This window comes from Pygoscelis adeliae, unplaced genomic scaffold (assembly GCF_000699105.1).
Source record: "Pygoscelis adeliae isolate BGI_AS28 unplaced genomic scaffold, ASM69910v1 Scaffold38, whole genome shotgun sequence".
NCBI lineage: Eukaryota > Metazoa > Chordata > Aves > Sphenisciformes > Spheniscidae > Pygoscelis > Pygoscelis adeliae.
Window position 1 is genome coordinate 141,659 of NW_008825614.1, and position 13,513 is coordinate 155,171.

A 13,513-nucleotide genomic window follows, 5' to 3' on the forward strand; every position below is an offset into this window, starting at 1 on the left:
CTTGGTCTGTATCTGCTGAAGAGTCTATGTGCTGCTAATGAAAAGCCTACGTTAGATCTTTCTGCTGCTAGAGCTTTGACCCTAAAAAGCCTGCTTTAAGTGTAAGAGTTAGAAATGTAAAGCTAGATTGGAAGTGCTGGGCTGCAATGCTACAACGCTCTGGGATAGCTGGTTCCCCATGCAGCACAGGTGGGAGGGCGAAGTGTCCAAGAACAGGCTTTTACAACAAGCGCCAGGCTGCCTTAACCAAGAGGAAACGCTGAAGACAAGACTATTTCCTAAATCCTGCTCCTCTTCGAGGCTTTCTGAGGTGGCTGTTAGGAATACTCCTCTTACGCGGTCACCGTCTTGAACCCAATCTTTAAATAACCTTCTAAAACAGCTAGAGGAGGATTTTCATTCACTAGCTGCATGCGTGCAAGGTGGGAGAGGTTAATTCGTTGCCAGCATACCCGGGGATTCAAGGTCTCCTATCATAGGGGAGGGCACTAACTGTGCAAAAGCTCAGGTGGGAAGGGTCCTAGCCTCAGTTGAAACTGTGCTTAAAAATTCTCCAATAATTAAGTAAGCTTATGACTCTTAACTACATTTAATGTTCCCTAAGGGAAGAAGGTGTGCAGAGGCCTTGATCCACTGTATTTTTTAAATTTTCTTGTTTCAATCTATCTTCTCCTCCCCTGCACTGTGTCCTTAGAACAAGGCTGTGGATGCTCTTTTTCTCCAACCTAAATAATAATTCAGGAAACTGAACAGCATTTGTCAGAAGGGACGAGGGTGGAGACCGAGGGCGCCAGCACGGGGGCTTGTACCACTTTAAGGCACTTTTGGAAATCACCCATCCTGTCGTGTATTGGATTCAAGTTCAGCGAGACCTCCTCCTCTCTCCTGTGGTTTGCACAGCAGCAATGTGGCAACAAACGTGACTTGAGACTGCGGGCTCACCATGCCCCCCAGCTAGGAGAGGGTGAGCAAACACCCACTGGTAGCACCAACCAGTTGGTAGGAACCTGATAAACCTCAGATGTGAGCGAGCTGCCAACATACTCAGCCCCTTCGGGAGCGAAGTACTCCCGAGTGTGCCCCGGTGCACAACTGCGGGATCGTACAGGCATCGCCATGGCCAGGAAGCGGCCAAATGGGTGACCTGATAATCTGCAGCTTTTAGTTGCACATCCAGAGGGATAGTTAGGGGGCTGCATCCGAAGCTGTTTCGTTTATTGGACCTCAAAGATCCCCCCAGGCACCGGAGCGGCTCTCGCTGAGGGAGAGCACCTGGATTTCTGCCAGTTGGTGTTAAGTACTTCCACACTGACTCTGCCCCACATCGGATGGTCCCAACCAGGTGTGGTCCCTGGCTGTTAGGTTTGAGACCGCTGGGACATAGAAGCAATTATTTCTCTCTGTTTAAAGAAACTTTTAAGTATGACCTAACTTAAGTGCCTACCTGTAGGGGAGGCTGCACGGCTGAACATGCCAAACACAAAGAAGCAAAACAGACACCAAGCCTCTGCCTCGCTTACGGGGCTCCTTCCTCAGCTGGCTTCTGAGGTTCTCAAATCTGTGTGTTATGGGGAGCCTGCACATCCATCCGGAAGCTGAAATCTCCAGCAGTGAAGCAGGGCAGTAGCAAAAGACTGAGCTCACACTTTCCAAAAGATCAAGTAGTGAGGCCAAAGGAAATTAAGTATCAGAAGTGGGGCCTTGAGCCTAGAAACGTCGTCAAAACCCGGAGAAGAGTTTGGCGAATGTTGGGGTCAGCAGTGCAAGTGCAGAGCGAAGCTGGAGAGTCCTTAAGCATCCGAGCTACGCACCAGGTGCTGCCAGACCGAACTGAGGACCAGTCTCTGCTGAGCAGCTCAGGAGTTACTGACTCTCTCCTCCAGAGGAGATGCCTAGAATGGAGTGACCTGAAGTAGCTCTTTCTTCACTGTAAAACCATCCGATCAAACATCTGTCAGGCATCAGGATTTCTACTTCACCTTAGTATCATGTGCATCAATCCTCTGTAAAACCACTGACACAGCTCTTCTACAACACCATGTTACTGCAAGGGAGATTCACAGCGCTGGGAGTGCTCTTTGGGGAGGATGAGAAGAGCTGCAAGGTTCACGCTCCCCAAATATCAATACATAATTGACAATATATGCATTATTGTATTTCTTTAAGAATATAAATATATAATGAGGATTTCCACCGAGAGGCCATATTTTTATTTATTTAGCAAACCAGTAAGTTGAATTCTGCTGGAATCTCTCCATACAACGGATGCTCCAGGAGTCGACAGTGCACAGATTTCTTGGAAGTGCCACATTCAGAGCAAATTAACAGGGCCTTAAAAGCCAGTTTCAAGACAACTCTCTCATAGACACAAGGTATTGGCTGTGAAACAGAACGTGAGACATGAGGTATCGTGTGACATCAGGTAGCACATTTCTGTTTATTTGCCTTTCTTCAAGAACTCTAACTCACCATTAGGCAAAGGAGTGCATACAAGATGTACAAGAAAAAGATTAAAAGAGACTTCTTTATCACTGTATTCTGTGGCACGACGGCCCACAGCCTCTGGGTTTTTTTGTTTTTTTTTTAAAAGGATATGTTTTTACTCTGGCTGAAGTGTTACAGTTCAGAGAACAACCTGCTGTCTACAGGAAATCTCTTGAGAAAATTTAAAGTGAACACAGCTATTTGCTAGGCTGTTTTACTGAACGAACACTGCCAGCTGTGTTTTTAGCATTTTACCAGACACTTGTCAGCTTGTGAACCCCTAAGTTTATAAAGACAATAAGAAATCTGACTGCAGAGTGACAGGGACAGGGAGAAGTGGTTGGAGTTTCTTCCCCCTCGCAGCAGATTCCCGCCTGCTGTAAACTTTTGTGTACTTCAGTACAGCTGTGATGACCTACAACAGAGGTTCTGCCCTAGACATATATAGCTTGCCCATAGTCCGACTCAATGCGTTAGTAACTTTCATATATAATATTAAAACCCAAGGTTTGTCTCCCAATGTCCTTCACATGATGCTCTGTCTGTTCACATCCACATTGTATGCTGATGAATTGGAACAGCCTCGGCCAAAATCAATAAAAATGCCTTCAGAATCAGAGTCGATCGACTCCAAAATCTGATCCACTATGTTCTCAGGGCTGGAAGAAGGAACTGGAATCAAGGAAGGGTCCCTGTCCAGCTCAAAAGACCTATGTGGGTCGTCCATCGAGTGGAAGAGTCCTTTCTGTTGCTCAACCGTGCTGAGTTTGCTAGAGCATTGCACTGACCCGGTGCTGGGCCTCTCCTGGTCCCCTGACAGAGAGCTTTTCGTGGCCGTCATGGAGCTCTTGGAACCGTTGTCCATGATGGTGGTGAGGTTGGAGTACCCCTGTAGCTCCAGGCAGGAGGTCATTTCCGAAACAGAGTGCCTTCGGATGCCCGTTCCATTGGCAGCCATGCCCTCAGTTTCATACTCGGCCACTGGCGTCAGCAGTGGATTGTTGTAGCTTTTCGATCGTACCACGGGGTTCTTGGCAAGGATGTCACCCGATTTTGAACGCCTGAAGAACCGCTTCTCTGTAAATAGAGAGAGATCCAGAGTAATATCTACAAAGTCTCCCATTTTTGTGGTATTAATGATTACAAGTGTTCAGAAGAAAAGTCAAGGCCTGAATATTCACGAGCTTTTCTTCTTAAAAAAGTTTTTGTCATTCAAGAATACATTTTGCTGGTTTTATAGATCCACAGGATTCAGATTTCCTAGATTTCTTTAGCATATTGAAGACCCCAAACATATCTTTACAAGTAATAGCTGAGATACTCCTCATACTCATACAACTTCAGCAGCTGGAGTAAAACAGTAAATATTGTGGGAGACCTGATAGACAATTGCAAACACTTTCTTTAGACAAGAACAGAAAGCGCAAGTCTGTTCTTGTTCAGGCTATAAAGGTCATCTCTAATTTCTAGTAGTTGAAATCTAACTCTTCCACCCACCCTGGGAAAATCGGGTCTCTTCAAATTTGGGTCACAAGGATTAAGACAGGCAGTCTTATTAATAATTCTGGAAAAACTTAAGATTCAAAGCACCATTCAGAGACCATACAAGGAGAGAGCACGACGAGTGTTTGGAAACATTAACTGGAGGGCAGTGCCCACAGCAACCTTTTTGGGGGACAAACCTGCACTCGATCCAGCAGTGATTGTACAAATGCTGCTGTTAAACAAGTGGGCTCTTTCCAAAGAATGAGCAGCAGGTGGCAGCAAGTCAGCACGGAGATCCGCCACCAGTGGTTTAGGGCTGGAGTGCTCTCCGGCAGCTAGATCAAAATGACCGTCACGCAAACTTTTTGCAGACCTCAGTGCTCAGACTCACTTGTGCTAAAGAAAAAAGTAGTGTGAATAATAGGTCTCACTTTTGAAGCTCTCTTCCTGCTACTCTCACTTTGCCATCCCCATGAAAGGGGCACGGCTGGAGAAGGGAATCCAGTTACGCACTGGAAGTCAAGCACAGCCACTGCATATAAACTCTCTGCTTTAAATCGGGATGCTTGTATATGTTCCCCTGAAAACCACACAATTTCCTTTACAAATGCCAGTCTTCTAAAATTATACTTATGTATAATTACGTGCTTACCTGGACACAAATTCCAATCATATGCTGTACTACAAAAAAAGCCAGTTTCTGTACTTAAGATTGTATTTTGCAGTTGTGTCTGCCTCAGCGAGCAGTGAAATCAGCTGAGCCAAATTCACTTTTGGACTTTTTCTTTGTTAGGAGTTTGACCTGGCAAACAGAAAAGGTTCCCTGGGGCTGCCCTGCCACAGGAACTCTGGCTTTTTGGTCACACCAAGGCTTGGCTGGGAGGGAAGGCTGGGTGTGTTGGTCAGACAGGGAAGAAAAGAGGTCAGTGGCCTCACCAGTCCCAAGGACAATATGTCACAGTTTTAAATCATGCTACCAAAACAGTTGGGCAGAACTAGATGCGTTAGTTTAAAAGCAGCAGAGACTTACGCGCTCAGCTCCCTTGGATCCAAGTTCATTGACTATAATAAGACCTATTCAGGGGTACTGCTACAGATCTACACCCCAGACCGCAGCAAGGGGAAGTGCCTGGTTCATCAAAACCTTCCTATCTTCTGCAGTCATGTAATACAACATTTATTTTCTAACAATCCATTTCCCTGGAGTTTTATTCTCTTTGGGTGCGTTTCTTCTGTCCTGACATACAAAAGCTTGTATTTGGAAAACGTCAATTTGGGGCTCCATTTAAATGCTTGTGGCCTTTTAATGGCAAGCAATGAATACAAAGTAGTAATCCTGAACCATTTTCCGTAAATAACTGGCCTCTATTTATTCACGTAAAACTGATTTGTTTCTTAAATGCCTACTGCAATACATCCAGTTTTCCATTCGGCTTCAAGGAACAATCAACTACTTTATTGACCATTTCTGACAAGCAAACAGATTAAATTGACTGCATAGAAAACACACAATTGAACTTATCTTCCCCTCTGTTTTCTCAAGCAGGCCATCACAGTATTTACATTAAAATATTCAGGTACTACCACATTTCCTTTTTGATTTACACTGGTAGTATCCCCCTTGCATTTTCAACAGTTTGAACTACTATGTGGGATATTCAGAAGACCTTCATCTTGGCCAAATCTTGCCTTCACGGGAAGACACTGAATGCTTCAGAGCTCAAAGTATCATAGAAAGTAAGCTGGAAGGGACTCAAGAAGGTCACTCAGCCTCTGCCACCAGGCAGGACCGCGTTTACCCACCTTGCTCCTTATGGATGCCTATGTATGTGACATGTATATAGCGCCTCTAGCAGGGAAGATTCAACAGCCTCCAGAGGCGGTTTATGTGACATTAGAGATTTTTCCTTCCATGTAATCTGAATTTCCCCTGCTATACATGGTCCACTCTATTTTTCTTATCTCCAGTGGGATGGAGAACAGCTTATTACTTTCCACTCTGCAGAAAGCTTTTACGTGTTTGAAGGCTTATCCGTTAGTCTTTTCTAAGACAAATTCCTACTCTCTCCCCTGCTTGAAACAGCCTTGTATGACCTTTGTGCACTAATGAACAGACACTACTCAGCACTCTAGAAATGGCTTCTTGCTTCTTCCTCTCACTGACCATAAAGCATCCTGTGTTAAAGCGCTCTCATTAAAAGGTAGAATGGAAATGCTAAACACACTCTAGATTCACAGATTTATTAATGAGTGCTGTTATGATGATGTTATGTTTTCATCTTCTGTTATGTTATGTTTTCATCTTCTGCCACCGGCAAGTTTCACTGTGACTTTGCACATCGCAAAGAGCATGGCCTTAGAAAAGGAGCCTGACCACATTGCGTCAATACTGGCAGTCTCCTCTCATGTGGGCCCTGGCCCTGTGTGTACCAAGGTTTTGGTGAAGCCCTCTGTGCTACGTCAAATTGAGTCTCTGTTATTCTTACCCAAGATACAGGAAGAGTGCGTGAAGGGTCCATCACTGGAATACAGACCGTATGTGCCCAAGTAAGGCGAAACGACTTTCTGGATCAGGGATTCCAGTTTCAAATAATCTTCAGTCACACCTTTCGACTCATGAACCCCCTGAAAGAGAGGAAATACCCAAGATGAGCACTGTCCCCTCCAGCCAGAAGCTTTCCTTGCTCACCGGGGCAAGCAGAAAGGCAGCAAGCATTTTCACTAAGTTATATAGCAAAGGTGCACCGTGATGCAATACTGGTTTGTTACTACAGCTGATTCCTCTTACTTGTAAAGCCAAGAGATGTGAGTCGAACCAGAGAGACCCACCATGCAGGCACTGCACAAATGCTCAGAAAGAGGCAGTAGCTACTTCCAGGACATTTAAATCCAGAACGGTATATCCGGCTTAGTGCAAAGGCACTCAGGGAGGATGGAGGATGCGGTCTGTGAAGATGAATTAAAAACATCCCTAGACTTTTTGTTATTGCATCTTATACTGACTTCCTGAACGAACTACCGCCCGAGTGCTGCACCAGCGGCTGGTACCACAGGGTGTCACTGCCATCTAAGCAATACCAGCAGGGTTAAGAAAAAGGTGAAACTGAGACTCTCAGAAATATTTCTTCCAGGATTATTTTCAACAAGAAATATTCAGAGTGAAGACGTCTGTATCTCTTTCCTCACCCCCTCCCTGGCACTCGCCACTATCCAGAGAAAGGTCACATTATAACTAGCATGGTAGGATTCACACACAGGCAAAATCTTTTGCCCTTAGCTGTCAACTCTGCACTTTCACCCACAAATGGACTTATAAGGCTGCAGAGGTGACAGGAAAACCCCGTGGAGCTGTAGTCTCCCTTCCACTTGGAGCTGCAGCATGCGTGCTCCTGTGTTGTCTGAGCAGAGCCCTGGATACTCGTGTGTAGGATTCCTCTTGCAACTCGAAGTAAATTCACATTTTAGTGTGTTGCTATGTGGCCATATGTTTGATGTAACTTGTTGCAGAATTAAGATCCTAAATGTCATACTGAGCAAGAAGCTGGCTTGAATTTAGCAGAATTCCAGATTTCATAATATGTCCCCGAATTATTGTAAAAAGAAACAGTTGGGATGAAAGCCTCCAGAGAGCAATATGAAGATCAAATGAGTAAAATTGCAACACTTCCTTCAGCATGTGAAAGGATCCTGATGTTCAGGCCGTATTTGCTGCTCAGTATGATTCACCAACCAGTGTCTACGGGTGACTATCAGCCCGAGATGTGTTTGTGAATGGCTTACTTCGCCTCTTGGCTGCTGCGCTGCCTGAATGCTGCCTGGTGTTACTTGATAAAAGTTTATGAATGGAAAATAAATAATGGCCCACAGAGAATGGATAGAATTTGGATTCCAATTCAGCGGGTTTTAAATAATGAATAACAATCTCTGGAGACGTGCTATGTCCTGTAAAACTTCGGGAGAGTCACAAATACAAATACGAACACAAGGGCACACGCAGTGAATCTGAAAGCTTGCAAACACCAAAGTAACAGCAGAATGAGCCCGCAGATATTCAACCAATTAAAACCAGACAAAAATAACATAGGAATAATTCAGAAGACTTAGTGAAGGTGCACATATTAATTCAAAGTCCTTGTTGGCCTGTATCAGAGAAAAGGTTTCAAATAACAGAAGGGTCTCAATTTTTATTGTGTTGCGATCTGCTCCAAGGTTTCTCCTCCTGTCTTGCTGGGATTTAGCCAAGATCTTTTCAGCCCTCAGAAGGGCAACATCCCTGACACCTTTCTACTTATTCATGATCGCATCAAGCTCATAACCCACTGGCAAAGGCCAGTGTGTTAGGCCATCTGCTCCAGGCTCCCACTCCAATTACCTCTGGAACCGGTCTCCTAAATGTGATATATAATACTAGTGGCAAAAGCCAGTGATATTTAGCATTGCTCATGCCCAGACTTCTTGGGTTGGGGTAGGCTCCTGGGGTGAGCAGAGAGAACGGAGACTGAACCCCCAAGCTCCAGCTGCTGTGACACCCCTCCATCATGGGGCCAGGGAGCAGCTGTGCTGGGGCATGGATTTGCCTTGTCCCCGCCACCGCTGCCTGCAGCTGCTGTGCCTGGAGAGCCCATTGGCTCACTGCTCCCAAGAAACACCCTCTTCTCTCAAAAACCCAACTCCCTAACCACTTGCATCAGCTTCTTCAGTCTTGCCCTCAACCTTCGTTCCTGCTCTCCCAAGAGCGGTGCTAATCTCCACCCCTCTTTTCACTTCAGCCTCTTTTAGTTCCCACCTTTGAAGTGAAGAGGCCACAAAGTACCACCTTTACAGTGTAAAACCACCCAGTATTAACACAGCCTGCCATTAGTCTTATTCCTCAGTTCTGCGATCATCCACGGGATGCTTTTCAAAACATACTGAAAAGTCATAAAACATCTGGCGTCCGCTAGAGCCGTGGTGACTTCTCTTCTGCTCTGCACCTTGGCACAAACATGCCGTATCCACCTGCAACATCCTTCCTGCGTTAGCCATTGTTCCAGGCCTTCCTGCAGGCACCCGATGGGGCAGTTCCCTTAAACCATTTTCTCGGTGTGGAGTTTCTGTGAGAGCAGGAGTGTAACAGGCTGCAGACAATGTCCTGAACTCCTGTAAAAGAGTTTTTCCTGCATTTCTTTCTTAAGTACTCCTGGTGGGCAGAGCAGCCACCAGCAGAAGAATAGGTATATTCACCACTTCATCCAACTGTCTTGAAATCTTGGGAATTGGTGGGTTACATCATTGACTGAAAAATGACTTACCCTAAAAATCCTGCAATGCCTCACTCTCTTGATGGCAGGCGAGGCGCCAGCCCAGAGAACTGAGGACATAAATCACAATAGTTGGAGACAAAAGAGCTACAGCTAAAGCTGTCATGTCCTCTGGCTATCAGGCACAGCTGAAAGGGATGTCTCATGCATGCCAAGAGGCTAGGAATAAACCTAGCTGCTGGCTGTTCTTTTTGCTACCTGCTTCTCCTGGCTGCTTTTTGTTGATGCTTGGTTCATGTTATTCCACTTCAGTGCCTTAGCTGGATCTCCACGTGGCCATCACTCTCTCATGCCTGACTCCTTTCATTTTAAGCCTTTGCTTCATCCCCTTGATATCTGCTGTTTTGTAATACCCCACATCCATCCTGAGCTCCTCTTTCAGGCCCTGGGCAAGCGCTCTGTCATCTGCTGAGCTGCTCTGCTGTTATGAGCCTCTCTGTATTCATCTTTACCACAGGCTGCTTCAGTTCTGGCTGGACAACAGCAAGTTGCCCCAGGTAACTCCTCACTCATCTGTGTCTGAAAATAATCATAAACCACTATTAAACACCAAACTGCTTTTAACTGACTAGCAGCAACTTAGTGTTTGCTGAGTACTTATAAAAGGTCATAGGTCTTTTACAGTTTCCAATTCTGACTAATAGCACCCACCACTAGTAACATCCAGAAATGGTGGTCTGTCTCAGTTGCTTTTCACGTCTCTCTTCAGCACCGAGTATTACATTTAGGACCATTTACCTAATAAATGATACATGAAAAAGAGATCTCCAGTGCCTAAGTGTACCCTAACAACTGGACATAATTGTGGGAACTACTTCACCCCCAGCTGCAACTGTAGATGTGCTGAAGTATACACTGGTCATTGATTAAATGATGTAGCACTCAACTTTAGCTTTAATGTTTCAGCTGATCAGCATGTTTACACGAGTAAGTACTGGTGGTAGAAGATTGCCTCCTATTTCAATTGACAAACGGATGGATAGCTTTTAGATGAAAAATAAAATAGAATAAAATAGAATAAAATAAAAATAAAAATATAATAAAATATAAAATAAAGTCTGTCTTCCCCCAGGTCAGAGTGGGCAAAGTAGGCAGGCCTTCTGCAGCCAAGGCCAGCACCCTGCCAGGAGCGGACATGGCACCAAGGGAGGCACAGCACGTCTTGGTGCTTGACGTGGGAGCAGCTCTACCACAGGAGACACCAAGCAGGAACAGCCGTGAGCCAGTTCCGGGGTTACCAACTTCTGGACTCAAGAAAGAAAGGAGTAGAAACCAGACTTCTAGATGATTTAATGAAGTCATTTCAGCAATCGTTACTCTTGGTGACTTGATGACCCAGAATAGCAAAGTCCTCTGCCCATGGGACAGGAAGTGCCCGTATACAGCTCAGCTCATGGCCAAATAACACACCCCGAACCTCAGTCTGCTGGGGTGTCCTCAGCCTGGGTCCGCTGCGGTGTCTCAGCTCGGATCTGCTGGGCCATCTTTAGCAGCTGGCCTCCACCCTGGTCTACCAACAAAAAGCCATGACCTACTGTTGAAGCAGTCCTGACCTGGTGCTACGTGAAACGAAACGTGCTGCAGGAAGTGTTTACAGGGTCAAGCCCAAACGCAAAATGAGGTCCTGGCCTCATGTACTGCCCTGTCTTAACCACACAGGAAAACAGCTAAGAAATGTAACTATTTTCTGCTTAAAAGCAGCAGATTCCTTGGAGGAAAGAAAAAGAAAGAAATGCATTTCTTAATGCGTTTAATTGGCAACGGGTCAGATCAATATGACTGAAAGAAACACACATGCAGCGGCGATAATCTGACAAATACTGGGTAATAATAGTTGCCCAACTACTCCCAGGGAAAACTGAAAAGAAAAGTTGCAAGACATACATACTGCAAGGCAGACACAGAATAATATCTGTAGTGAAAACACGCATTACTCAGCCAACAGTGCTGGTGGAGAATTGATAAGGGTGTGCAGACTGCAGTGCACACTCCGGTGACCGCATGAACAGCAAGATCTGCTTCTTATTTTAGTCAAAGAGATAGCAGTAGCCTTGCTTGTAAGAGATTTGGAAACCAGTGCCCTTACAGGCCATGACTACTTGTTATCCCACTTTGGTGCACGTAACACCTTTCATTGCATCGTACCTAACCTTCTAAAACTTGAGCAACACAGAGCAGCCCAGTCTCAAGGCAGGCATGAAATCACCGTGAGGAGAAATTGGGGAGAAATGGGCCACCGGTCCCTGCCACGTGCACTGCTAGCAGCACAGCATGTGCTCCCAGGTATGTTATGAGACACGTTCTGGATTGAGGTCTGCATCCCTCCATCTTACTTTGAATAGACACATACACATACTGAATATCATCTAATACCTAATCATCTAATTTTTACTGATCTTGTAATGCTCACACACAAACCTATGGCAGCAAAGTTATGTTTTGGATTACTTGGTGAAAAGAGGCTTCAGGAGTGGTCCCCAGACGTGTAGCATTTTTGTTTTCTCTAAAGCACTGTGGCATTTTCATTGACCAGGCCCACCCAGCCTCATGCTTTGGAGGAGACCACAGTGGCCCTTGGAGCAGCGACTGTTGCCCAAACAGCCGAAGCTGTCCTCCTGCGCGCAGCTGTTCAGAGCTGCTGCTCTTACTGCACTGCTGAGAATCATCATGGGAGCCTCCTGCCCCCATTTCTTCCATCCTCAGCGGACTTACACAACACTCTACTGAAAAACTCAAAGATCTCGCTCTTATATCCCTTGCTGCAACTGCCTGGGCTCCAACACAAAATCAGGAAGCCCAAGTAGGTGGATACATTGGGATCCCTCACCCCCAACTGCCCACCTTGTTCCCTGGGAGTCAGCCCCGCAGAGCGAATCCCCCGGTATTATACAAATGGAATTACATGTGGAGCAGCATCTGGCCTCCATTTACACATGGAGTAAATGCAGACTCATAAGTAAACTCATGGAGGTATCAGATGTAATAACGGATTCTTCTCAGCCTTTGCTATCTTGACACCAAGGGTAACACAGTACGTAGAATCAGCCGTACAGTGTCAGACCAAAAGTTAACTAAATTCAACATTTTCTTGCTAACAGAGATAGTAGGAAAAGTGCATGAAAAAAAAAGAGGAAATAGGGTACGCTCAGTGCAGGCTTTCTTGTAGCATATGTTGGTGCTTCTGGCAAATCGTGATGTAAAAACTTGCTGCATGGGACTTTGCAGTAGCTCTTAAGCATAAACAATCCGTGCTAGAAATTATTTAACCAACAAGATGAAGATGGTCAATAATTGATAGAATAACTAGTTTCCAGAAACAAAGAACCAGCCTAACTCCTGAATCCTCTGAACAAGGGAGAGGATGGATTTCTTTGGTACTTTCACTAGGTGCTTTCCTCGTGTAGTTGCAGCTCTCCTATTTGTGAGGTGAGCGAGTGCAAAGCTGAACTCTTCTGTTGTCCAAGGGAAGACCAGACCGTTGGCAACAATTATTCAGCTTAACTCTGAACGTTAATTTAAGTTAGTAGAACTACACTGAGTGATGTCAGCTGGCAGTCCAGCCCAAGCCAGAAAGGGTGAAAACAGGGTGAAAACATAAGACATGGAGAGAGTGATTATTTTTTCCACTTATATTGATGAAATCCTGATATTCACAGAATCACAGTATGGCTGAGGTTGGCAGGGACCTCTAGAGTCATCTGGTCCAACCCCTCCTTGCTCAAGTAGGGCCACCTACAGCCAGTTGCCCAGGACCATGTGTAAACGGCTTCTGAATGTCTCCAAGGAGGTAGACTCTACCACCTCTTTGGGCAACTTGTGCCAGTGCCCGGTCACCCTCACAGTAAAACAGTGTTTCCTTATGATCAGACGGACCCTCCTGTGTTTCAGTTTGTGCCCGCTGCGCCTGGTTCTGTCACTGAGCACCACCGAAAAGAGCTTGGCTTCATCTTCTTTACATCCTCCCTTCAGGTATTTATAAACATTGGTAAGATCCCCTCTGAGCCTTCTCTTCTCCAGGCTGAACAGTCCCAGCTCTCTCAGCCTTTCCTCACATGAGAGATGCTCCTGTCCCTTTATCATATTCATGGCCCTTTGTTGGACTCTCTCCAGTATGTCCATGTCTCCCTTGTACTGAGGAGCCCAGAACTGGACACAACACGACTCTCCATCCAAGTGCTTCAAGCCCTATAAAAACATTGAGTTAAACGCTGGGAGCTCACTTAGAGGGACTACAAGATAAGTTG

General features: G+C 45.6%; 1 protein-coding gene across 2 annotated transcripts in view; it reads right to left on the reverse strand.

Moving 5' to 3' along the window:
• Window positions 1–2,659: 2,659 nt before the first annotated feature.
• PRR5 (proline rich 5 (renal)) overlaps window positions 2,660–13,513 on the reverse strand; it is a 65,606-nt gene continuing 54,752 nt past the window's right edge. The window contains exons 8-9 of one of the 2 annotated variants that reach the window (XM_009332793.1): window positions 6,456–6,594; window positions 2,660–3,561 (exon numbers count right to left, since the gene is read on the reverse strand). In XM_009332793.1, coding sequence (XP_009331068.1) covers window positions 3,011–3,561; window positions 6,456–6,594 — 690 coding nt within the window. In that variant the 3' untranslated portion in view covers window positions 2,660–3,010. The remainder of the gene's footprint in view (window positions 3,562–6,455; window positions 6,595–13,513) is intronic. The other variant, XM_009332792.1, reaches the window with a different exon arrangement.